General features: G+C 58.0%; 1 protein-coding gene across 2 annotated transcripts in view; it reads right to left on the bottom strand.

Annotated features, from left to right (window-relative positions):
• Nucleotides 1-1,813: 1,813 nt before the first annotated feature.
• The window catches only part of ZCCHC14 (zinc finger CCHC-type containing 14), a 53,756-nt gene continuing 32,677 nt past the window's right edge, over nucleotides 1,814-22,892 (bottom strand). The window contains exons 4-13 of one of the 2 annotated variants that reach the window (XM_045987746.1): nucleotides 15,682-15,753; nucleotides 12,874-12,983; nucleotides 12,173-12,267; nucleotides 12,038-12,092; nucleotides 10,855-11,134; nucleotides 8,991-9,082; nucleotides 8,216-8,343; nucleotides 7,203-7,343; nucleotides 5,625-7,115; nucleotides 1,814-4,643 (exon numbers count right to left, since the gene is read on the bottom strand). In XM_045987746.1, coding sequence (XP_045843702.1) covers nucleotides 4,588-4,643; nucleotides 5,625-7,115; nucleotides 7,203-7,343; nucleotides 8,216-8,343; nucleotides 8,991-9,082; nucleotides 10,855-11,134; nucleotides 12,038-12,092; nucleotides 12,173-12,267; nucleotides 12,874-12,983; nucleotides 15,682-15,753 — 2,520 coding nt within the window. In that variant the 3' untranslated portion in view covers nucleotides 1,814-4,587. The remainder of the gene's footprint in view (nucleotides 4,644-5,624; nucleotides 7,116-7,202; nucleotides 7,344-8,215; nucleotides 8,344-8,990; nucleotides 9,083-10,854; nucleotides 11,135-12,037; nucleotides 12,093-12,172; nucleotides 12,268-12,873; nucleotides 12,984-15,681; nucleotides 15,754-22,892) is intronic. The other variant, XM_045987747.1, reaches the window with a different exon arrangement.

Below are 22,892 nucleotides of genomic sequence, written 5' to 3'. Positions count from 1 at the left end.
CCTGACCTAACAGCAAGTCACAGGGGCTGCACGAACATTTCCCTCTGGGTAGCCACAAGCCCGACGAGGCGCTGGGGACCTCTGTAGGGGAAGAGGCACCAGGTTTCTCCCTCGTGTCTGGCAGGGCTCATGAGAACACCACGGTCCTGTGCCAGCTTACGCTCATTACCACCCTCCCAAATCGCGGGATGACAGAGCTTTAAATGCTGGGGCATGTTCGTACCACGTGTACTGTGTGTCTGGAAACATTCCAGAGAAACTTCATATCGATTCATGCCAATCTTGACTTCCTACGGAACCTAGAGCTGGAACATTCCCAAATCAAGAGTTAATGTTTCTGGTCACAGCAAGGATATTTTTTTAAAACCAGGGAAACTTGACAGAGAATGGATTTAAAACCATCTATCTCTCTTGCCAAGTGGGGAAGGCAGAAAGGGCTGACTCCCTAGTTTGCAGACCAGGAACTGGCGATTTATTTGAAAGGATGTGTGCTTCATATTCTAGGAGACAAAGACCTAATAAAATGAAACAGCTTTTTTTAATTTTTATTTTCAGTACATTAAATTTACTCATAAAAACATTCTAAAAATGTACAATTTTTCCTTTTTAACAAAGTATAATAAAACATAAAAACTTCAAAAACAATACTTAACATTTACAATTCAAAATCAAATTAGCAGAATATTAAATATTTACAAAACTATATCTTTTAAAAATATTTATAAAGTTACATGCAATTTTGTAGAATTGACATAAAAGAATGGCTCAAAAATGGGAGAATTTTCCTTCATTCCTAAAAAGAAAATCTGTCCAAGATTAGCTGTGAAGATTCTCGAGTACACGAGGTCTCTGGTTTCAGTACCGAAGCCTTCATCTTTGTGCATGTAAGAACTTAATGCGTGTGAGGGGCTTGTAGAATCCCCGGGACCGACTGATGAGCCACACTGAGCTTCCCTCCCCCAAGAACAGTGTAGTCAAGTTGACCTTTGGCCTCAACCAGCAAGTATGTGGTTTTGCGAGTATTGATTGAATTTTTTCGTTCAAGAACCTCAGGATTTTGCAAACTGAGCCTCTTCAGAACCCACGGCTTTAAACGTCCCCTGACTCATTCTTTGGGAGTCATCTGCACTTTGAAAAGGACATCCGCCCGCTCGGGTTCCACAGGCCCATCCACCCTCTGGGAAGGACACGGTTTCCCTTACCATCCTTAAGACTCAATACATAGGCCATCGCTAACCAGTACGTAAAACTAGCAAGGCATCAAATAATCCGCCACAGAAGCAGGAAGAATACAAAATGGCGGAGTGAGGAGGCGCAACCCGATCCCACCGGGCCAGCGCTCTCCAGCAACACTGGAGCAGGCCCAGAGCGGGCCTCGGTCCGATCCGGATGGATCAGATTGGCCGGGGCCCCCGCGGGGACGCCCCCCCCCCCCCCCCCGGCCGCAGCAGCTGTGACACCGGGCGGGGTTGCCTCTGGGCCTCCGTGCCCCTGCACAGTGTCGTGCAAACTAGCTACAGTGACTTCTGAATAGTGAACTAGAACACCGGACCTACTCGCTGCTATACCCACGAGCCGACTCCTGTCATCTGGAGATCACAGACGATGCTGGTTGGTGGTGGTGGTTTTTCACACCCAATCACACATACCTGCTTCGAAGAAAGTAATTTTGTCGTCGTTGTAAGTGCTAGCTCCCATTTCCTCAGTGCTCTTCAGCAATGACAAGTTTTAACGTTTAAACACGTTTCCAATTTTCAGTATTACCATGAAATAAAACTTAGAAAAGAAGGTAGAAAACTGAGTGTGTGCTTAAAAAAAAAAAAAAAAAAAAAGATTAAATAGTTCTTTTACCCCAACGTTGTATTCCATGTCAATCTGTACATTCCACTTCCCCCATTCTTGGAGACAAAAAAACGGGGATAGAAACTGATCTATGACAGACGACACAGAGCAAAGTGGCTGGGCCACACCTACCGGCTGCTACAGCCTTTGCAAACTGAGCCCCTGATTTCAGGGAAATGACTACGTGGTTGGAAGGGTCAGTCAGATCTGTGTTTCTAAGAAGATGAGGACATCTGAGGAAATGCAAAATTGCTCTTCAGGCTCACAGACTTTGGTTGCTTTTGGAGAGAAACTTATCAGAGATGACGCTGCCAGCAAACATTCCCAAGTCCAAGCGTTCACCTGGGAAGAGTCTCGCGGATGCGCCGCTGGACGCTTGGTGTCCCGTGTATCTCACGTTTACGTTTCTCAGTTCTCACCTTGGAATGGCCTCGCTGGGGACATCATACCGCACATGCACTTTCAAAGACAAGTGGGAATTTTTCTAAGACCTTGGATGACTGGAACACAGCCGCACAATGTCTGGACTTATTTACCTCCATTTGAATGTCCTACTTCGAAGCGAAGCTCCTATTTTAATTTGTTGTTGTATGGAACACACTAACCTCTCATATTTATCAAAATAGTCATAAGGGTAACAACAGACACTTTCATTCCCCGAGACTGACCACTAAAACAGAAACCCTAAATATGATTTTTTTTCTTTTGCTCTGAGACAGTTTTCAACAATTTCACTGTGTTGAAATAGGATTTATTTAAAATATTTCTTTGTTTAAAAAACCAAAAAATTTAAAAGTTTGGCTTTCAGCACATGTCCAGGCCACCATGACGGCCTTCAGAAATATTAAAATCGTAAACATCAGTGGACACTCCCAAGTCTTCCTTTGACAAGTTCCAGGCTCCTGCTCTTTAAGGCAAAGTTGTGTCAGTTCTCATTATTTTGACATATTGTAGTGTTTATAATTAAGAGATCAATGTAACATTCCCCAAAAAAGCTGTTGTAAGCATCACCATCACTTCAAAACTGTATGTAATACTGTGTACCAGGAAGAGAGAGACGCATACAGAGGTCTGTCAATTCTGCATTGCATAGAAATGAAACTCTACTAAAATAAAGCTCTAAAAAGTTCTACCAAAAGCCTTTAAGAAAAAAAAAAAAAAAAGGTAACAACTCTGCTCTAGTTTCCTCCAGCCAGGAAACTGACCATAAAATTTGAAGCCTCACATCACAGAGCCTCAAATTCTAGGGTATTCTTTTGATTTACACCAATTTGGCATGAGGCTGATGGTCCCATTTTAAGAAAGGTCTGAATATTACGTTTTTCTGTTTTTGAAATAAATATTCAACTGCAAAATCCCTGGGCAAGGCCTTACCAATCAATATTTTAATACTGAAGGCTATATGTTTAAAGCAATAATATTTGAGCAGAAAAATCCCCTTTTAGCTTTAAAGGTTTAAGTCCCTAAATTTCGGACCAAGCAGCTGTCATGGTCATGGGGTGAAACAGAGCTGTATGGTGAGGCCTGATTTCCCACTTCGGATAAAACTGGACTTCTGCAGATCTTGGAGCTCTGTCCTGTTGGTGTGGGCTCTTTCAGAGTCTTACCACTTTTCTGTTGTAGTTTTCAGGAAATTTCTAGAGAACTAACCACTATTACACAGCCTAATACAAAAGAAGTTGACAGGAGAACATTTCAGATCTTTTGCTCGTAATTATAGGACTGTATCACTGTTGAAATGTTTGTCTCGAATGTGAATCCGTTAGCCGTAAGCCTTGGGGTCCTTGGGAGATCCGTGTGGAGAGGACAGAACTTGCCAACTTTGCTAAGGGCGTGTAGCGACCCTCAGAGCCAGCTCACGAAGGCCGAGCGGTCACCGTGTCTCTGCGAGAGCTTCGTCGCGGTGGAAGGCGACGGGACTTCAAGCTATGCAGGGCCGGGAAGGAAGGGTTCTCAAGGCTTTGACAACTAGGGACTCTCTGGGACTTGGACCCTTAGACGTTAAGTTGTTGCGAGTAACTATTTCTATTTAATAAACGTAGTTTAAATTTATTTGCAGGAAAAAAAATTAAAACCTTGAAACTGCTACGAGTGTCTTAAGGAGGGAAGGAAATGCGAAAATCTCTGTTGTGTACCACGTCTCGTAGCCTGCTGGTGCCGACTCCTGAAAACAGATTCTCTGAGTGTCCTGCACTGACGGGTCTCGGGGAGTCTGTCTCCCAGAACGGCAGAGAGTGACATCAGTTTACATTCTTCGGTAGTGCAATCCTTAAAAAGCCCAGAGAGATTAGTGTCCAACCACTTGAGGAACAAAACAAAAAACAAAACAAAACAAAGGCGACATTTTCCCTCACGCAGGGGTATCAAGAGTCCGACTGCTGGAACTCCGCGCGGAGCACTCCGACCTGCAGTTCTCGGTTCCGATCTTGCGTAGCTGCCCGGGAATTACGTGTGAGCCTGGAAGGACCGACGGCGGCAATGCTCCTCGGGACACGGAGGTCTCTGCATCGCAGCCACGGCGGAGACCCCGACCAGGCGAGTCCTGACGTCAAGCTCCAATCTAGGATTTTGGCAATAAAACTGAGTCTGATGCACTCCTACGCTAGGTTTTCTATCCAGTCTAGTAAAGTAAAGCACCTTTGGATTAAAAATATTAAGCTCAACAGCAACTAGACTTCTCAGTTTTGTATTTAAGTTTCCTTATGTCTCCATGGCTTAATAGTGTTCTGTTGCCAGAGAAAAGTATCAGTCTGTGGAGTCCAGACTTTCTGCTGGAGGGGCATATTTCAACCTAAAAGTACCTAGAAAGAGGGGGGGGGAAAGAGACCAGATTTGAATCACTGTGCATCTCCTACCAACGACTGAGCTGCCCAAAGCTCCTGCCAGAGTCACTGTCAAGAGGTAGGGGCGGGAAGTCTGGACTACCTGTCCAACCCACTCCCAGTTCCTCGCTCCCGCCCCCAAAACTAGGCCGTATAGGTCGATCAGCCTCAGGGGTAACACGGCCGGTCCCCAGGCCGCTTCTCTTGTTTCCAGAGCTCGGCCGAGCAGGGGGCCAGGGAGGCCTGACCCTCGCCAGGGGCCTGAGCTGACCGGTCCAGGAGCCGGCCACGCAGCGAGCACACCGACACCCGCCCCACCTGCCATCAGAGCTGGCTCGCCTCCAACGCTCTCTGGCTGACCACGATGCACAGGCGGGCTGCGGAATCCCAGGTCTGGGGCAACCATCAAACGTCTCCAGAGCCCGGGTGACTACCCCAGGCTGCGCCGTGAGTACCACGGAGCTGGGAGAGACTGCTCCTGCCTGGTTTCATCTCCCTTCCCAAGCCAACAGCAACAACACACCCGTGTCCCCACATCACACACACACCGGACCTGGCCTAGAGACAAAGAGCGAGTGGGAGTAAAAACGGGGGGGAGGGCATGAGTGGCCGCAGGGAACACCGCGCAGCCTCCTCGCCCCGCCGGCCGGGTCCCCGGGCAGCACCCGCACCCCCGCACCAGGCCGGCGGGGCACTCCGTCAACCCCACGGGCCGCCTGGCTCACAGGGCCAGCGTGCCCTCCCCCGGCCGGCCGGCCCCTTGGAGAGAGGAGCAGGCCGCAGCGACGGGCAGCTGGAGACCACACGACCCTTCCGGAGGCCTTCACGGCCAGCCCCGCGGCAAGGACACGCTGCTCCCAGGAGCGTCCGTGCTCTAGAGGCAGCCCGCGGACCACGGCGCCCGCGCACGGGGGCGCTCTGGGCCCCAGCGCAGCCCGCTCAGCGGCCGCCCCCCTTTACCTTGCCGGTTGAAGTCCATGGACGGCTGCTTGCAGTCCTGAGCGCGGTGCCCGGTGGCCCCGCAGTTGTAACACGACAGGTTGCCGCTCTTCTTGTGGCCGGAGCCGCCGCCGCCGCCGCCCAGCCCCGGCGCCTGGTACACGCCCGCGGCGCCCGCCATGAAGCCGGGCATGGGCGGCACGGCGAAGGCGGACTGGCCGGCCAGCACGGGCTCGGGGGCCACGCCGCCGCCGTAGGGCGAGTGCACCACGGGGAAGGCGCCGCCGCCGTACTGCTGGGCGCCCACGTAGCCGCTGCCGCACACGGGGCTGAAGGGCAGGAAGGGGAAGGGGAACACGGACGGCCCCGAGAACGGGTGCTGGAAGTAGTTGGCGTAGCTGACGGTCAGGCCGCCCGAGCCGCAGCTGCCGCTGCAGCCGCACGACGTGCACACGACGCAGCCGGGCGGCGGGCCCGGCGCGGGCTGCTGGGGCGCCGACTGCGGCTGGTGGTGGTGGTGGTGGTGGTGGTTCTGGCTGGAGGAGGGCAGGTTCCCGGGGGAGCCCCCGCTGCCCCCGCTGCCCCCGCCGGCACCCCCGCCGCCGCCGCCGCTGTAGAAACTGCTTTCGGGGGCCGAGGAGAGTGCGGGGCTGGAGCTGGGGGCCGGGCAGCTGGGCACGGCGGCCATGCCGGCAAAGGACGCGGAGGGGTGGCTGCTGGAGGCGGCAGTGCTGCTGCTCGCGCAGAAGCCGGCCTGCAGGGGCCCCAGGGGCACACTGCCCATCGCCGAGAAGGCAGCTTTGGTGCTGGCGGCGCACACGGCAGCCCGCGGCTTTATTATTGCAGGGGGCACGCTTATTTGCACGTTATTCGAACAGGCAGTTTGCCCCGAAATGGCAGAATCCGCGGGGACAGATGAAGACACCAGAAGTTTGAGGGGGGGCCGCGCCGCGTGGAAGACCGCGCCCGACGTGCCCGCGGCAGCAGTGCTGGCCTCCCCTGCCAGGGCGGGCTGCGGGGCTGACTTCATCGCCCTGTCCAGCGCGGACGTGTGCACGACTTTGGTGCGGGGACCGAAGGAGACCGTGGGTGACACGGAGCTGCTCTCGGCGAGGGCGGACAGAACCTGCAGGGGCTGCTGGGGGGCGGCCGTGGGTGCCGCGTCCATCACGGCGTGGCCGAAGTTCTTGTCCACTTTGATGCCGCCTCTTGGTCCCGAGAGCTTACTCCTTTCTTCAAGAGCCAGCAGAGGGTGCACGGAGGGCGGGAGGAGCTTCACGTCCGCGCCCCCCCTCTCCGACTTGTGCACGGAATTCAGCATCCGGATGGGCGCCAGGTGCGAGGCCGCAGCCATCATCTGGGCGGGGAGGGGGTGGTGGCCGGACGGACCGGAGCCGGCCTCATTCTGCACGGGGAGAACCTGGGCCGTGGGTCTGGCGGAACCCGACGCGAAATGGTTCAGCAGCATGACGGGCTTCTCCTTCTCCGAGCCCTCCCCGTGCACGTCCACACCTGCGGGCAGAAACAGAGCGGTCAACGCGGGCGCCCGGGCCTGGGCAGGGGCAGCACAGCGCTCCCAGGCCGGCCGGGCATCCTTACGTCTGTCGCTCTCCTCGGCGCTGTCCGAGCTCTCGTCCCGGGCCTGCAGCCCCATCGGGCTGGGTGACGAGCTGGAGCACTCGGACGAGCTGCCCTCCCGCGCCGTCTGCTGGGGCGGTGGCTCCACGTCCACCCGCAGCGCTGCGGAAAAGGGGCGCCGGCGTGGGTCATGCCGGCCGCGGCTCCCGCGCCCTCCCCGCCCGCCTCGGAGCACGCGGTCCTGCGGAGCCCTGCGCCGGCCCCAGGGAGGCGGGGGTGACAGGACCCGGAGATGCGGGGGGCAATAAGCAGCCCGAGGCCCCAGGCCCGCCTCCTCACAGGTGTGGACACAGCCAGGCTCCGGCCAAGGGCTGCGATGCCGCCTGGCTCACAGGCCGCAGAGGGAGAGACAAGGGTCCCCGGCCACCACAGGGCGAAAGAAGTCATCTCCGACACCGAGAGACACCCCACTTTAGGAGGCCAAGGGACGGAGGAGCTTTTTAGTCAGATAACCACTGCAAAGACACACTGGCATGTTGTTCTCCCTGGCGTCCTGCCACTTGTGACGCTCGCAGGGCGTACGGAGCACCCGGCGCCCCGACCGTGCGGGCCAAGGCAGGGAGCGGAGGAGGCCCCGTGGCTCCCAGCACCCGTGACGGGCGGCTGCGCTCACGCAGCCTGGGAGCTTCGACACAGACCTGCGAGGCAGGGACCTACACGGGGCCTGTCTGCGCCCTCCCAGGGAGGAAGCGTATCTTCATCTGTTCGGGGTTCCTCCTCCTCTCTCCCTCCCGCGCTGCAGCTTCTGGATCTAATTCTTACGCTTCTACAACTCCAGGTGAATCACCGGTCTCCAGCTTCCAACCCCAGCGTCCCTTCTATTCTCTAACGGTGGGAATGATAAAAGCTAAAATAACGAACAGAAACTGTAAACGCTCAAAAAGACAGACGTGGCCAAAGGGTGTGTGTGTGCCGCGCTGACAACGCCCCTCAGAAGAGCCCGACGCGCTCAAGGCCGCTCCGCCCTCACCCACCTGCAGCGTGGGGGCCTCGCACGCCCTGCACGGGCCCGACGTGGCTGGTGGGGGGGACACGGGCCACGCCGCTGCTGGTGACTGGGGGCGGGGCTGTGGGGTTCAGGCACCGTTTCTCCGACTTCTCCCTGTGCCACAAGAGAGCGCGCGAACAAGTGAGCATCTGGGTCTTTGGCCACTAAACCGATTCCCGTGGCCCAGGCTCTGCTGCAGGGCCCAGGGGCCATAGCGGGGTGACTGCCCCCAACTGTCCTCATAGGTGGGACGCGATGCACTCTGACTTGGTGGGTGCAAAGGGCCCTTCCTAGCAGACCCAAACCACACCCGTGTGACTGGGACAGCATGAATGAAGCTCTGATCACCGAACCATGCCGTCCAGTCAAGGGCATTTGGCGGGAAGTGCTCGTGAGCCCCGGCTCAGTACAGAGGGGCTTTTGGAACGACCCTCGGGCTCAACGCAGGCCCATGAGGCGACCCATCTCAGAACCTCCTGAGGGTCCAGATGGCCACTGGGCGACTTACGACCGGCACGGGTACCAAAAACGGGGGAGAGGCCACACTCTCCCACCTCCCCTCTTTCCATAAAGCCCCACCCCCATGGCGGACGGCCTCTCCTCGGCACCCTGTCCCCTGGCTTCCGCCTGCAGTGGTCTTTCACCTCCCAGGCCACCCGAAGGTCACGCACACTTGGGGGCCCCCACGCGATCAGACAGCGCGTCAGGAGACCGCACTGAGTGCGGGAGGAAGGGGGACGCGTCCGCAGACCCACACGTACTTCTCCAGCTCCAGCTGCGTCTTGAGCTTCTTCTTTGCTCCCATTGTGAGGGATTCGAATTTATTTAAATCTTCCTCCGTGAGGCTCAGAAACTTCCAGAGAAGAAACACATTACAAAGTTACTGAGACTCAATTAGGACTTGAAAACAAAGAACCTGAAACGTTATTTAATAAATATATTCTCCCAGTAGCCTGTGCAAACAGACCGACTCTAACTGGATAAGGAAAGCCTTGGGAGTCGGGCGTCTGGGGGCTCAGTCGTGAAGCGTCTGCCTTTGGCTCAGGTCATGAGGCAGGGATTGAGTCCCGCTTCGGGCTCCCTGCTCAGAGGAGCCTGCTTCTCCCTCTCCCGCTCCCCCTGCTTGTGTTTGATCTCTCTCCCGCTCACCCCTCTGTGAAATACATAAATTAGATCTTTAGGACCAAAAAAAAGGCCATGGGAACACCAGAACAGTCCACTGCTAAAGACATGGTGTCCCTTGTTCAAAATACAAAATGCTCACTTTGCCTATGAGGCTCGGAGGCCTCGTCCCCTGGGCCCTGCGCACGCGGCCTGGAGAAGACAGGGCAGCGGGAAGGGCCGCGCTGTGCGGGCAGGGACTAAAGAGAATGTCTTGCAGTTCCCGCGTACACCTCTCCCGTCCAGGGACCCCCCCCTCAGGTGCAGCCATTTATGCTCCTGTAAACAGGGGAGCCCCTAAAAGCGCTTCTGTGTGAAAACCACCCTCAGTTTAGGGGCAAAGCAACTTCGCTGGGGAGCAAGTGGTCCAGAAGCGCCAGAGCCGTGGGGACTGAACGGGCGACTGACCCGCGCGCCTTCTACGAAGCAACAGAAACTCTGGTTCTCACGACCGCTCACAACGCGCTTTGTGATTTTACTTTACGGCTAATATTTAACTCCCGCATCCCATCAGAGCAGTATCTGTTGTTTTCTTAGGCTTCACGAATCTTAAGCCACGAGTATTACAAATATACTTCGAAGCTGCCTGTTTTGTACTAAAAGCTTGACTCCAGGTTCAACGGCAGACTTTCGGACAAAGACTTTCAGAGATAGAAGCACCAAGGGACTGTGTCCAGCAGGGGGCATCAGAGCTCAAACAGGGCCATGGGACAAATTCAGTTTTCTCACTGACGCCAAGACTTCACCAATTCCAGAATTTTCTTTAACAACAAAAAAATGCTCATTAGAACTCTGTTGTAAAAAATGATTTCCAGGGCACCTGGCAGCCCAGTGGGTTAAGCGTCCGACTCTTGATTTCAGCACAGGTGATCTCCAAGTCCTTGGATCAGCCCCAGGGCAGGCCCCGCGCTCAGCAGGGAGTCTGTCTGTCTCTGCCCCTCCCCCCGCCCCCATCTCTTAAAAGAAAAAATCTCGTAGGACTGCTGCAAAGACATACAACATTCGTCTATTCCTCGGAGCTGTGCGACCCTCCATCAGCTGATCACCAGCGGCAGCTTCCCTGGAGGCGAGCGCCTGGGTGCCTGGCACAGCACGCCCTTCGCGCACCGCGCTCCTGCTCCCGCACAGCGCAGGCAGAGGGCACCTAACAAAGGGCGCACGTGCCCTGGAGCTCGCCAAGTCTACGGAACGGCTGCAGGAGACACAATGGCCTTCCTATCACGCAGAGTATCTATCCCGTGAGGACCCCAGCCTATCTTACAAAAAAAACAAAAACAAAGCTGTTCAGGACCCATCCAGCTGGAGTCTTTGCCTCAGCAGCAAGAGGACTTCCAATCCACCCCCCAGCCCCGGTGGCGCGCAGGACTCGGGCGCACACACAGGCATTGAATACCAGGCGGCGGGACTTCCCCATCGGGGGCCGTGTAGACACCCGCCTCGCTGCCCAGCCACGCGGCCACATACCTTCTCCATGGTGAGCTGCTTGAAGACGGGATAGTACTTGTGCAGGCGCAGTTTCCGAAGCCAGTCTAGGATCCCGTTCTGCTCCTGGGTCTGCGGGGTCTGCAGTGCGGAAGGCATCAGGATGGCAGGCGAGGAGTCCATCTGGGCCCGGTAGGCCAGCGCCGAGCCTGCACCCCCTGTGTGCGAGCAGTGGGGCAAGGCGGCCGCGCTGGCCGCGTGCTGCAGATGGTGCTGGGTGCTGCTCTGAGACGAGGGGATGCCGGCCACGCCACACACAGGCCTGTGGGGACAGCAGACAGGTGGTCTTCCCAGGACCGTGCCCCCCCCCCCCCCCACAGGCGGACAGTGGGCCGGAGCCGGCTCCCCGTGCTGGGCCATATCCGAGGCCACGCCCACTGCATCACCATCGTCCTTTCCTGCCGCTGCCCCCCAACACCACCCCCTGGAGGGGTGCGCGTGTTTCTATGTGGGGACGTGTGCGGCTGCGTCACCACCGGACTCTGGACTCCGGGCCGAGCTGCCCGGTTTCTGTGACTGAGTCAGAGCGGGATACTGAGAACCCCCGTTACACCCGACTCCTGACCCTGAACGTCTGAACGAGCGCGTGTCCAGCAGCAGGCTGGAAGGAACACTCGGCCTCCTGCCTCCGGGCCCTTTCAGCACAGACTGCCCACGGCCACGGCCACAGTGTTCTCGGGAGGTAGCCGGCCGGGCTGAAGAGAAAAGGCAGCCCTCGGGAAGCCCCGTGTTCACGCGAGAGTGCGTGCGTGTCACTGTCTGCGAGGCCGGCCCACGGCAGCCTGCCAGCTGAGCACGGCCACGGTCACCATCAGGCCCCCTGCTGACGGAGCGCCCTTGGAGCAGCGGCCCTGCCACCTCCCGCGCACAATCGCTCCCTGGGAGCCTACACAAATGAAGAGTCTCTGAAATTCTGGTTTCTGAGGACGCGCAGGGCCCGGAAATTGGCTTTTGCAGTAAGAGTCCTGGGGAATTCCAACTCCGGGGCTCAGAGAACCACTTTCTTCACACAGAGACATCGTCAACGGGAGTGTCCGCCCCACCGCCCTGGCGACAGGGTCAAGACTAAGAGCCAGGACGGCCGCGCTGTACAAACAACAATCGATACGCAGCGACAAGCATCTCTCCGCTGGCGAGGGACGTGCTGCTGCCACAGGCGCCTCACCTTGCGGACGTGCCCAGCACGGTGCCCACTTTAGAGAGGGGAGGGGCGCCAGCACCTGCAAGTCGAGACAAACGTCACCACGTGTGCGGGAAATAAAGATGTTTTCACCTTCACCTCGCCCCCTCGCAAACTCACTTGGACTTTGAAGCTGTTGGGTGGGAGACGAAGTGCTGAAGAACTTCCTGACGTGCTCATTTTTTAACACGTGCGGAGGTAACGAAGCCAAGTACCTGGAAATGACACAAAGTGGTTTATCAGCATTAAAACTGCTGTTACCGAAAACTAACTGGGAGCCCAAGTCTGACTTCAGTTAAGAGACGCACGCACGGGAGAGCAGAGTGCACGGAAGCCCCGGGTGTTCGCCCTGCTTCGATGCCCCGCGCACACCGCACGGCAGCACGGGGGCAGAGTCGGGCCGCGGCGCACACCACCAGGCTGCACCCACGTCACCGGTGCTGGGACGCCGGGCGCAGACCCAGGAAGCGGGCCGGCCCTCTCTGCTGCCCCGTCCACAGTATGCTCCACGGTCAGGAGGCACGGGCTTACGGGACTCCTCCAGGCCCCACTGCTGTCCCACAGCAGCTCAACTCTCCAGCGCCGAGCAGAGACAGTAACTGCACTCGACTCCCTCCGACTGTCAGGACCACAGGGAGCGGGAGCCGGGCGTCCTCGGAGCCCCGCCCGTGTGGCCAGCTCCACCAGGCTCTCCGTAAGCGAGGGAAACCCCCGGGACCCCTCCGGGACCCAGACTGCTGGGATGACCAGGCAGCTCAGGTGTGCAGCCCCGCTCTGGCCCCACCACGTGTCACCCCACGGGCAGGCGCGGGTGGCCTTACCTCAGGTCCGCTTCCAGATCCACGTGGTTGCGCTCGACATAGAAGGAGTCCGGGCCAGCTAAGCAAGGAGTGAACTTGTCCAGGTTGTCCTCGGGGTGCAGCTGCGGCAACTGAAACAGATGGAGACGCACGGGACGCCGTCAAAATTCACCGGACACGGGCCTCTTCCGGTTGAGAGACGGGCAGGCGCCAGGTGCTGACACCTGCCGGACGCTAGAACCCGCCCTGCTCTCAGCCGTGCGGGGCTCCACCCCCACTGAGGATGTGGAAAGCCACAAAAGAACATCACGCCCACCGCGGCATCAGTAAAAACCTCCGCAGACACGACCGTACCTATCCGCGGGCCCACGGGCACTCAGCCGCAGGCCACCACGGGAACGGAGCTCTGGGAGGGACCTGCCCCGCCGAGAGACCAGACCATGACGCTGTCTGCAGTGGCCCAGCACGAGGAAGAGGTGGCAGTCAAGCCAGCAGGCAAAGAGGCCAGAAGATGGACACGTCCACGGGCTGAGCGTGAGCCGGACTCCGGTCAGCCAAGAGCCCCAGACGCAAGGGGAGTGTGCCCCCTTCCCAAGCTCACTTCCACAGGAGACTGGAGAGAGCCTCCAAGACAGCAGAGGTGGGGGCTGGCTGCTCCCGGGAGCCCGACCTACGCCTTCCCTGGAGCCTTCTCTAAATGCAAGACGAAAGCCCGCAAACCGGGGAGGGACAGGACTGCTCCTGCGCCCAGAGCCCAAGCAGACCCTCCATTTCAGGGGATGAGGCAGAAGCTCTCCTGTCCTGCCTCCGTGGGGCAGGGGTGGGGAGGGAGTCCTCCCAGCACCAGGCCATGGGCAAGGACGCCCTGCTTCCGGGGGAAGAAACAGGCCAGCCCACCGGCCCTGAAGAAAGGGCAAAGGCCCTTTTGGGCTGAGGACACCGCACCAGTACGAAGAGGCAGCCAACTGCGCTGGCGAAGAACGGGGCAGGGACGCGGAGACGCCCAAGGGCCCTATGCCCGGGACCGATCCTGGACCAGGAGGACGGACAATGTCTCACGCCCAGCATCGGTCTGTCACTAGGCAGTAAGTGACTGGCGTCTCCCCACAGCACAGGGAGAGCCCCTCCAGGCCACGGACATACAGAACAGCTGAGGGCCAAGGTGAGGCCAGACCCCTGAGGGGGACTTCTGACACTGCAGGCCCTTCGCCCCAGGCTCAAGGTACCCGCTGCCATCAGCCCGAGGAAGCCGAAGCCTCCAAGAGCTGGGGGTGGGGGTGGGGCTGGACGTAACTGCAGCGGCGACAAAACCCGGCCCCGGCCCCAGCGCTGATCAGACCGATCGAGGACCCCACTGAGGGCTGGGAGAGGCGGCTGCACGCCCTTTCCCGGACAGATGGACCCTCTCCCTCAGTCTCTACGTTCTCTAAACACGATGTCTAATACTCCATCAAAGATGACATGATACAGGAAAAAATAAGGGGAAGGAAAAGTACCGTGAAGACAATCATCAGAGCCCGACTCAGCGATAACCGCAGGCGGGAACTACCAGGCCGGAGTGTGAAACGACCGCGACTCACGTACGGAAGGTTCCGTGAGAAAACGGACAGCACGCAGGACAACGAATGGAAACCTCAGCGGAGAGAGGAAACTTTACTGAAAGGATGTGTCAAATGGAAAACCCAGGAAAGGCAAGACGTCAGAACAACAGAAACCACGGTCCCAGAGATGAAGTCAGTGCACAACAGGCTCATCAGTCCAGGCAGAGCTGCGGGCTGGAGGTCAGGGAGCCTGAGAGCAGGGGAATAGAAATCGTCTGACCAGAACACACAGCGGAAAGAACCAGAAAAACAAAAGGGCACCAAGAGCTGTGAACGAGGTCAAAGGTGCAGGTGCACAGAGCTCAGGTCCCAGGGCGAGAGAGGTGGGCGGAAGAGACATCTGAAGAGATAACGGGGAAGAATTCTCCAACATGAACAAGAGACGATGAACCAGGAAGCTGAGAGAAGGCACAGCCAGGGGAGCGTGATGCACCGTCAGAGCCCAGGGGGTCAGCGTTCCCGCCAGCACCAGCGCGGCCCAGAGCCGTGGACACTCTGCAGGTGGAGAGGCGAGCGGGCACACAGGGAGGACATCCCGCGTTCTCAATGTCACAGAGGGAACTGCGAATGCCAGCGCGGGGTCAGTCGTCCCAGAGAGCACAGCTGACAGGCCAGAGAACAGGCGTCAGCAAACAACTCCTGCCCAAGCTTTCGAGGCATGTCCGCCAACTCGACGCCCCTGCCAGACGGCGTCCTGACCCTAGCGCGGAGACGGACACTCGCTTTGGAGGCACTTTCAGTATGTCACCCCGTGAGACACAGAGGACTGACGAAGATGCCAAAGACGCGGTTCTCCGTGACAGCCCAGGCCAGCAGGCGACAGACACGTGTGAACCGTGAAGGTGTGCACGCACGTGTGTGTGTGTGTCGCGTGTCCGTGCAGGGAGGGCGGTGTCTGCATCTACTCAGTAGCAGAAGCTTTTGCTTGGATGACACTTGCAGAAGCGACCCGAGGACGAATCGTACGGACAAGAGAGGGCGCCGGGACCGGACTCTGCCTGTCTCCGCAGGGCAGCCGAGGCAGACCGCCCTCAGCTGCCTGCACTGGCCTCAGCACCCTACCTCTTCGCGTTCACAACAACGGCAAGGGGCACGGACCGCGGCACGGAGGACCCCGTCCAGGCGGTCGCACACGCATCGCCGGCTCTGCCGGCTGAGGGAGGCCGTCCAGTCACTGCGGAATTACACAGAGCCTGGGGGTTTCCAGAGGAGCCCTGAACCACCTTACCTTTGAAATAAATTCAGTCACTTCAGAGGGAGATTTGGTTACTGATGTTACTGAAGAATCAGACCACAAGACCTTAAAAACAAACAAACAAACAAACCTTAAAAACAGACGCCACGTACGCCCCTCACAACACACCTGTGCGGGCGTCTTCGTGGGCACAGGTGCAGTGAGCGTGCCGAGCCCCACGTGGGGAGCACCTGCTGAACGGGGTCGTTACACAGCCCCCGACGCGTGAGAAAAAATTCACGTCACTCAAGTCCTTGACGGCGTCACTTCCTGTTCTGTGCAATCATGCAAACAGCCCCGAGTCGGAGACTGGCTCCCCCGAGGCATACACAGTCACTGACAATCACGCCGGCTTGTGTGTGCCAGGCACACCGTCCTCAAGGGCACCTCCTCACAGCTGAAAACGAGACAAGGCCCCCGCCCTCGGGAACCCGACAGAACAGGGGGCAGGGGGTGGTCAGCGCTCGGGGAGCAGCGGGGGTGCGGGCAGGGGCGCACACCTTCCGGAGGGGCCAGTGGGAAGGGCTCAGCAAACAGCTCTAGGTGCCCGAGACCCGAGCCGCACACGGCCGCGTGTCCACACTGCATGCGGCAGGTGGGCAGCCTCGTGTTGTCACCGTGTCCTGGCCAGTGCCCCGGGTGGACTGCAGGTGTCCTGGGGGAAGGTCTCCTCCCTCCGTCTTCCCAGTGCTTCTCCAGTGTTTCCTGACCACCTCAGGGCGCTGAGGACTGTCGGGGAGGAGGGAGAGCAGCACAGAGACACGGGTGCAGGGTGGGAGCTGGGCTGGGAATAGGGAATCCAGCAAGGGGTGAGCAGGGGCGAGGGGGGAGGGCCACAAGAAGGGTGAGGCCACGAAGCAGGAACTTGGCCCTCAGATCCAGAAGCCGCAGGAGGGTTTCAAGTCAGGAGGTCAAATGACAAAAAGAAAACACTGTACTCTCAGCGATGATGCGGACGCGGCGTGGTGGTCCGGAAGACCCCTTGCTCCCGCCACGCGCCTGCACCTTCCGACCAACAGCCCACTGGGGCTGCCGACAGACCGCTCGTCCCCCTTCCCCTGCTGAAGCCCACACACGGCCCTTCCGTCCCCACAGCTGGCGCACCACAGAACAACCACGAAGGGGGCGTCTCCTCGGGCTCCGGGGACTCACAGACCAGGGGAGAAAGGGGTGCGGCGCCCGGGGCTCCCTGACGAGGCAGGCGCCCGCGCTCCTCACCGCCCAGATGGACCTGCACCACGTTGCAGACCCCCACCTGCTTGGGTGGGGCAAGCTGCCACCCAGGGAACCAGCAGCACCACCTGAGGACAGAAGCGGAAACTCCGTGGCCCTCCCGTGTCGGCCCCAAAGCCCAGGCGACGTCCTGGTCGGTCGCAGTGCAGAACGTGCTGCGGGACCCCTTTCCTGGTGACTCTCACACCAAGACAACCCCGATCCTTCGCGGTCCACGTTCACAGGGCACGAATGTGTGGTGAAGCCCAACACACGACATGCAGTGCCCCAGCGACGCGCGCAGCACAGACACGCCGCCTCCCCGACAACGACGTGCTTCCCGCAGGCACCGCTGCCACAGACCGGCAGCTCCGGACGTTTCACTTGTCCTCCCCGGAGGTGCGGGAACTCCAGTCTCGGGCAGGCAGAAAGCACGGGCTCACTTCCGGGCCGCCCGTGGCACCTCCAGGCTCCACAGTGGGCGCAGGCTTCCTTCCCACCCACCCTCGGCCTCGCCTGCCAGGCCGGGCCCCCGCCCCGGAGGAGGGGACAGGCCCCAGGAGGGGCACGGGACACTGAGCAGCCTCCCGGCATGCCACATGCCACCCACGTGTCCCGTCATATCCAAGGCGGCACCAAATGGAGGCTACTCCGTTACATTATATGCCACCAAGGAAACACTGGCCAGACGCGTGACGGCACCGTGGTCTCCTGTCCCTTGTACTCGTTCCAACAGCTACACAGCCTCACTAAGCCAGACCGTAAATGCCCTAAATACACGCAAAAATCAAAACGTGCCCCAGACACACACTCAGGACTACAGCCCGCTACATCTCAGTCCTCTGACTCACGGGTCAGCTCCATCCCCCACGTCCCCGTGTCACCCACGGCACTCGACTCGGGCATGTGGAGCAGAATGCTCTCTCTGCACAGGGAGCAGCCCAGCCGGAGGCCCGGCCCACGGCTCCTGCCACACCTCGGCCATGAGCCGGCAGCCCAGCACCCGAACACCCAGCACCGGCCGCGGAGAGCTCAAGGCAGCCAGGCAGAAACACAGACCCTGTGTGGAGAAGAACACAGTTTTAGAAAACTAAAAGCTATCGTTCATATTCTCAGGGGTCTAAGAGAAGAAAACCACCCCCAAGAACAGGATGCTACGAAAAAAGAATTGTCAGAGGACAAGTATTCTTTGAAATCAAACCCAGGACAGGAGTGAAGAATCCCACTGACGAAGAGGGGAGATGAGAGTCCTCCATCAAGTAGATCGAATGATCAAAGGGAAAGAAAAGAGAGAAAGAAATCAAACAAAGGACCAGGCGTGAGGTCCAGTATGCAGAGAGCAGGAGTCCCAAAGCAAGGACAAGAGAGACACAGAGCAGAGGAAATCAAAGAGGAGGATTCGGATCGGGACCCCTCGATTACGGATGTGAGCTTTCAGGGTAAAAGGGCCCACCGAGTCCCAGCCCAGTGATGGAGACAGACCCACAGCCGAGCACGGGGGAGCGGCACACAAACACCCAGGACGGAGGAAACCGGCAAGAGTGCCCGAGCTCGGGATCAGCAGGCGGGAAGCCAGCAGAGCTCTCGGCCCCCGAGGAAGAGCGGCGCCCAGCTCCGCCGGTGCTCTAGGTCACGCTCGGGGAGGGCGAGGCACGTGCAGACGGGGAAGACCTCAGAAGCGGAACCTCCCCAGGGCCCTTTCCAAGCAGCGACCAGACAGACGATGACAGACGACCTGACAACAGGGGATGGTGCCTGTGGGGGGGAGGGGCGGGTCACGTGGGTGGGGATGAGGGGCCGATCTGGGTCCCACCAGGGACCACCGGGGCACGTGGCGGCAGAACCACAGCGCTGAGACGGAACCAACCGGGCTCTGGGCCTGTCCGAGCACAAGGTGGGGATTCGCAGATCATCGGACTTTTGGGGCAAAGTCCTTTCTAAGGACTTGTTTCCACGCAAGAAGCGAACCAGCAAACACAAAGGAGCACGCACCGTGCGGCTCCGGGACGAGCCGCTCTCCCATGGCACACGGACGCCACAGGGCCGCCGAAGCGCGCGTCCCAACGCTTCCCGGCTGCTCGCGGCCACGTCTGCAGGATTCCCGGGCTCTGCGCTCTGCGAGAAGAGCTGATGAAAACGAAAACTACATTAAAAAAATAGTGGTCAGGGGCGCCTGGGTGGCTCAGTGGTTTGAGCCTCTGCCTTCGGCTCGGGTCATGATCCCAGGGTCCTGGGATCGAGCCCCGCGTCGGGCTCTCTGCTCAGCGGGGAGTCTGCTTCTCTCTCTCTCTCTGCCTGCCTCTCTGCCTACTTGTGATCTCCGTCTGTCAAATAAATAAATAAAATATTAAAAAAAAATAGTGGTCAGGACTCCTCTCTGCTAACGGCTGTAAGGTATTTAGGACACGTAAGATTATCTTGAGAAGAAAAAATAAAACTTTCGAGGAAAAGACCGAGCGCTAAAGGAAACACGAATGCCTGGGTTCTCGGGAAGGAACGCTTCTGCTCAGCCCTGCTCTGCAGTTCTTTCTACGCTGCTGACATTCTGCAGTCCGGCGGGCGCTTTAAGGGTTTGCATTCATCCTCTGGTATTTTCCCTCTCTGTCCTTCACTTGGAACGAGAAATCTTTCTATTAAAGTTTTTTTTTTAACCGTTTCCAGTTTTTCAATAGTGAATATGGGAAAACAGATAAAACGTGGACGCTTCCCAAGCACGTCCGGACGCGCCGACTTTGCGTTTGCGGCACTGGCTTCCTGCACGCTGAGATCTGACCCCTCAGGAGCCAGGAAGGAGCAGCTCCGACGCGGGCGGAAACCCACCAACCCCACAGAAGCGGGCCAGAAGCGCGGACGTCCATGTGCGGTACCTGCCGGCCTACCAGAAGCCTCTCCCTTCAGCTATGAGAGCAGCCTCTCGGGCGTATCCTGGAAAACACTGATCCGTAAGAGGGGAACTGAGATCAGCGGGACGGAGGAGGGTGGGCGGAGGCCACCGGGCCTCCTGGAGCCAGGGAGGCCGGCAGGCAACGTTTCTCTGCATCTTCCTCTGCGGCCAGCACGGCCGTCCCGCCACCGCCCAGGACGGAGCCGGGATGGCTCTGGTCCCAGAAGGGTAGCTCTTTATTTCCACATAGAAAAGACACTTGCCCTAAAGGACAATTTATGTAACCTTCACTAGTTAGGGTCTGTGGACAAAAGGAAAGGCTTAATCCTCAGGTAACTTTTTTTTTTTTTAATTTTACTGACAGATAACAGACCATAAACCACACCCATCTAAAGGACATAAAGTGCTAAGTCTAGGCTTGTGTCTGCGTCCAGGAAACCACTCCCATCAATGCCACAAGCGTGTCCCTCACCCCCAGGAAGTCACTGTGTGCCTTCTGTCGCTGGACACAGTCTGCACTTCCTAGTTTTATGTACACGGGCCCACACCGTACACCTTTTTTGGCTAAAGGTCTGGTTTTTTCACACAGTGTATGTAATCATCTGAGTTTCCTCCACGCTGCTCGAGTAACACTAGCTCAGAGCTCTGCGCCCCGGCCGGTCCTTCCGCGGTACTTCCGGAACCGCCGTGCCGACCCATTCTCCTGCAGACGGCCACTCCGGGGGGTCCACATTCAAGTGGTGTGAACGTTCACACACAAGTCTCTGTGCCACCCAGTGCTTTCCTCTCCTGTGGGTCAGCACCTGGTGGTGGAACTAATGGGACATACTTTAGGGAAACGTTTAGCTTTTTATAAAGCTCCCAAACAGCTTTGCAAAGAGGCCGCAGGCCAGAGCATGGGCACCGGCCGTCGGGGAGGCCCAGCTCGGCCACGCGCACCCCTGCCAGCAGCCCACCGGCCCAGGGTCTCCAGCTCGGCCACCCCGCAGGCACGCAGCCGCGCCCCCCTGTGCCTCTCACGGTCATCCTCCCACTGACGAGTGGGACCGTCACCCTCTGAACATCTTCTCTGCTCAAGTGTTGTTCAAATCTTCAGCTCGTTTTTTACCCGGCTGCTCTCTCATCACCAAGTGGTCAGAGTTCTTCGTTTGGGATGAAAACTGTCGCGCACGCAACATGCAAATACCTCTCAGGCTGCGCCCTGCTCGGCCATCTCCCGTGCCTTTCCAGGAGCAAGTCCAACACTTGATCAAGGCTCGCGTGTTCATGTTGCCTTTCGTGGGTCATGCTCTCGGAACCGTAGCAAAGAGATCTCTCCCTAGCCACAGTCTCGCCTGCTTTCTTCCAGAACTTTCATCCTCTTAGGCTGTACATCTCGCACTATGATCAGTTTTGACTTAGTTTTCTACGTGAGGTGAGAGGTCTGGTCAAGGGTTCTGGAGCCATTTGTTGAAAAGACTGTCCTTTCTTCCCTGAACAGCGTGCACGTCAGTCGGCCACTGACCTGCGGGTCTGAGTGGACTCTCTCCGACCCGCTCACAGGTGCCCACGCTTACGGCGACCCGACGCACCAGTGTCCCGAGTCTGACCGCGAGTCTCCAAGACAGGCAACGGGCAGCTTCCAACTTAATCCCTCTTCTCAAGATTGTTTTGACTACTCCGTTGTTCCTTCCGTACATATTTTAGGGCTAGCTTGTTGATTTCTAAGACAGAAAAACCCTACTGGGGCTCATTTTGGAGGGGAGTCATTTCAGACGGCAGCAGACGGGGGAGACGGGCGGGCTCGTCGCTGTGCTCTCTCCAGAGCGCGGTGCCGGCAGCGCTTGGCGGGACGCCTGCACTTACACTCGCGAAGGTGCACAGCCTCGAGGAGTCTCCCTTCCTCGCATGGCAGGAGTCCCCAGCCTGACCTGTGGACAACAGCCACAAGCAGCTCCCCAGGAGCCCCGCACAAAACAAGCACAGTTTCAGCTGCGTGAATGAGCAGTGTTACTACTGTAATAACAAAGTAGAAATTTTCTTAACGTTGATCCTATCTTTCCTTTATGCCTGGAGTTACCGTTCAACAAACACAGTTTGGGCTGGGAATCCCTGAGGGCACATCGAGTTAGTGCTCCAAAGGGCACCCGAGTGGCTCGGTCGGTTGAGCGTCTGACTCTTGATTTCGGCTCAGGTCACCATCTCAGCGGCTGAGCCCCAGGCCTGGCTCCGTGCTGAGGGCGCGGTCTGCTTGCGATTCCATCTCTCTCTCTGCCTCTGCCCCTCCTCCCACTCATCTGCTTTCTCAAATAAATAAAACCTTTTTTAAAAGTACCCCAAAAGAAAAAAAGTTTGGACTTCTAGAGGAGAGAAGAATTCTCACGTTCCTAAATACGAAAATACTTTTGTCAGTTATCACTTCAAGAAACGTAAGATCCGCAGATAACCGAAGCTTTGGCTTAAAGTCTCAGAACACGCTGACTCACCCGCCGGGGCAGAAGGGTCTTCAACCACACACCTCCCCCGTGCGACGGCGTCGACACCAGGCCACACTCCTGAGTCTGGCGCTGCAAGCTCAGGGCTCCAGGCTCCCTTTGCTGAGGACTCAGGGCACCATGTCCCCGTCCTCACCAGCCTGCTGCCCCCCGCCATTCCTGACCATAACTCCCATCTCCTCCTAAGAGGCACGAGAGGCCAGAAGAGACCAAGTGTCTATCCTGCCAAAGCTCACATCTTCCAAGAGGAGCTACAGGCAGTCACACGGGCCACAGTCACATCTCACACTGTACAAGCCCAGACTGTGGGCCTATGGACGGGGCCGGGTCAAAGCCCAGCACGACCAGACAGGCTGAGTGGGGCCCAGCCTCCAGAACGGCTCCGGCCGATGGAGGTGGTGACCGTGAGGGGAGGCCTGGCCATGAGACGCAGAGCGTGGTGGAGGGGACCAATGTGCTCGGGGTCCCAGATACCCACTAGGCTCCCACCCCATGAGGCCTTGAAGACGTCAGGATTCCAAGGTTCTCCGGGTGCTGAGACCTGGGTGCTGGTCAAGTTTCGACAGCCTGCAAGCTTTCCCATACATTCTGAAGACACATGCACCGTGAAACAAGGCTTCTCACAATGCGGTCCC

The sequence above is a fragment of the Meles meles genome, chromosome 19 (assembly GCF_922984935.1).
Source record: "Meles meles chromosome 19, mMelMel3.1 paternal haplotype, whole genome shotgun sequence".
NCBI lineage: Eukaryota > Metazoa > Chordata > Mammalia > Carnivora > Mustelidae > Meles > Meles meles.
The sequence above is the reverse complement of the archived record's forward strand: the minus strand, read 5'-3'. Positions and strand labels throughout refer to the sequence as shown.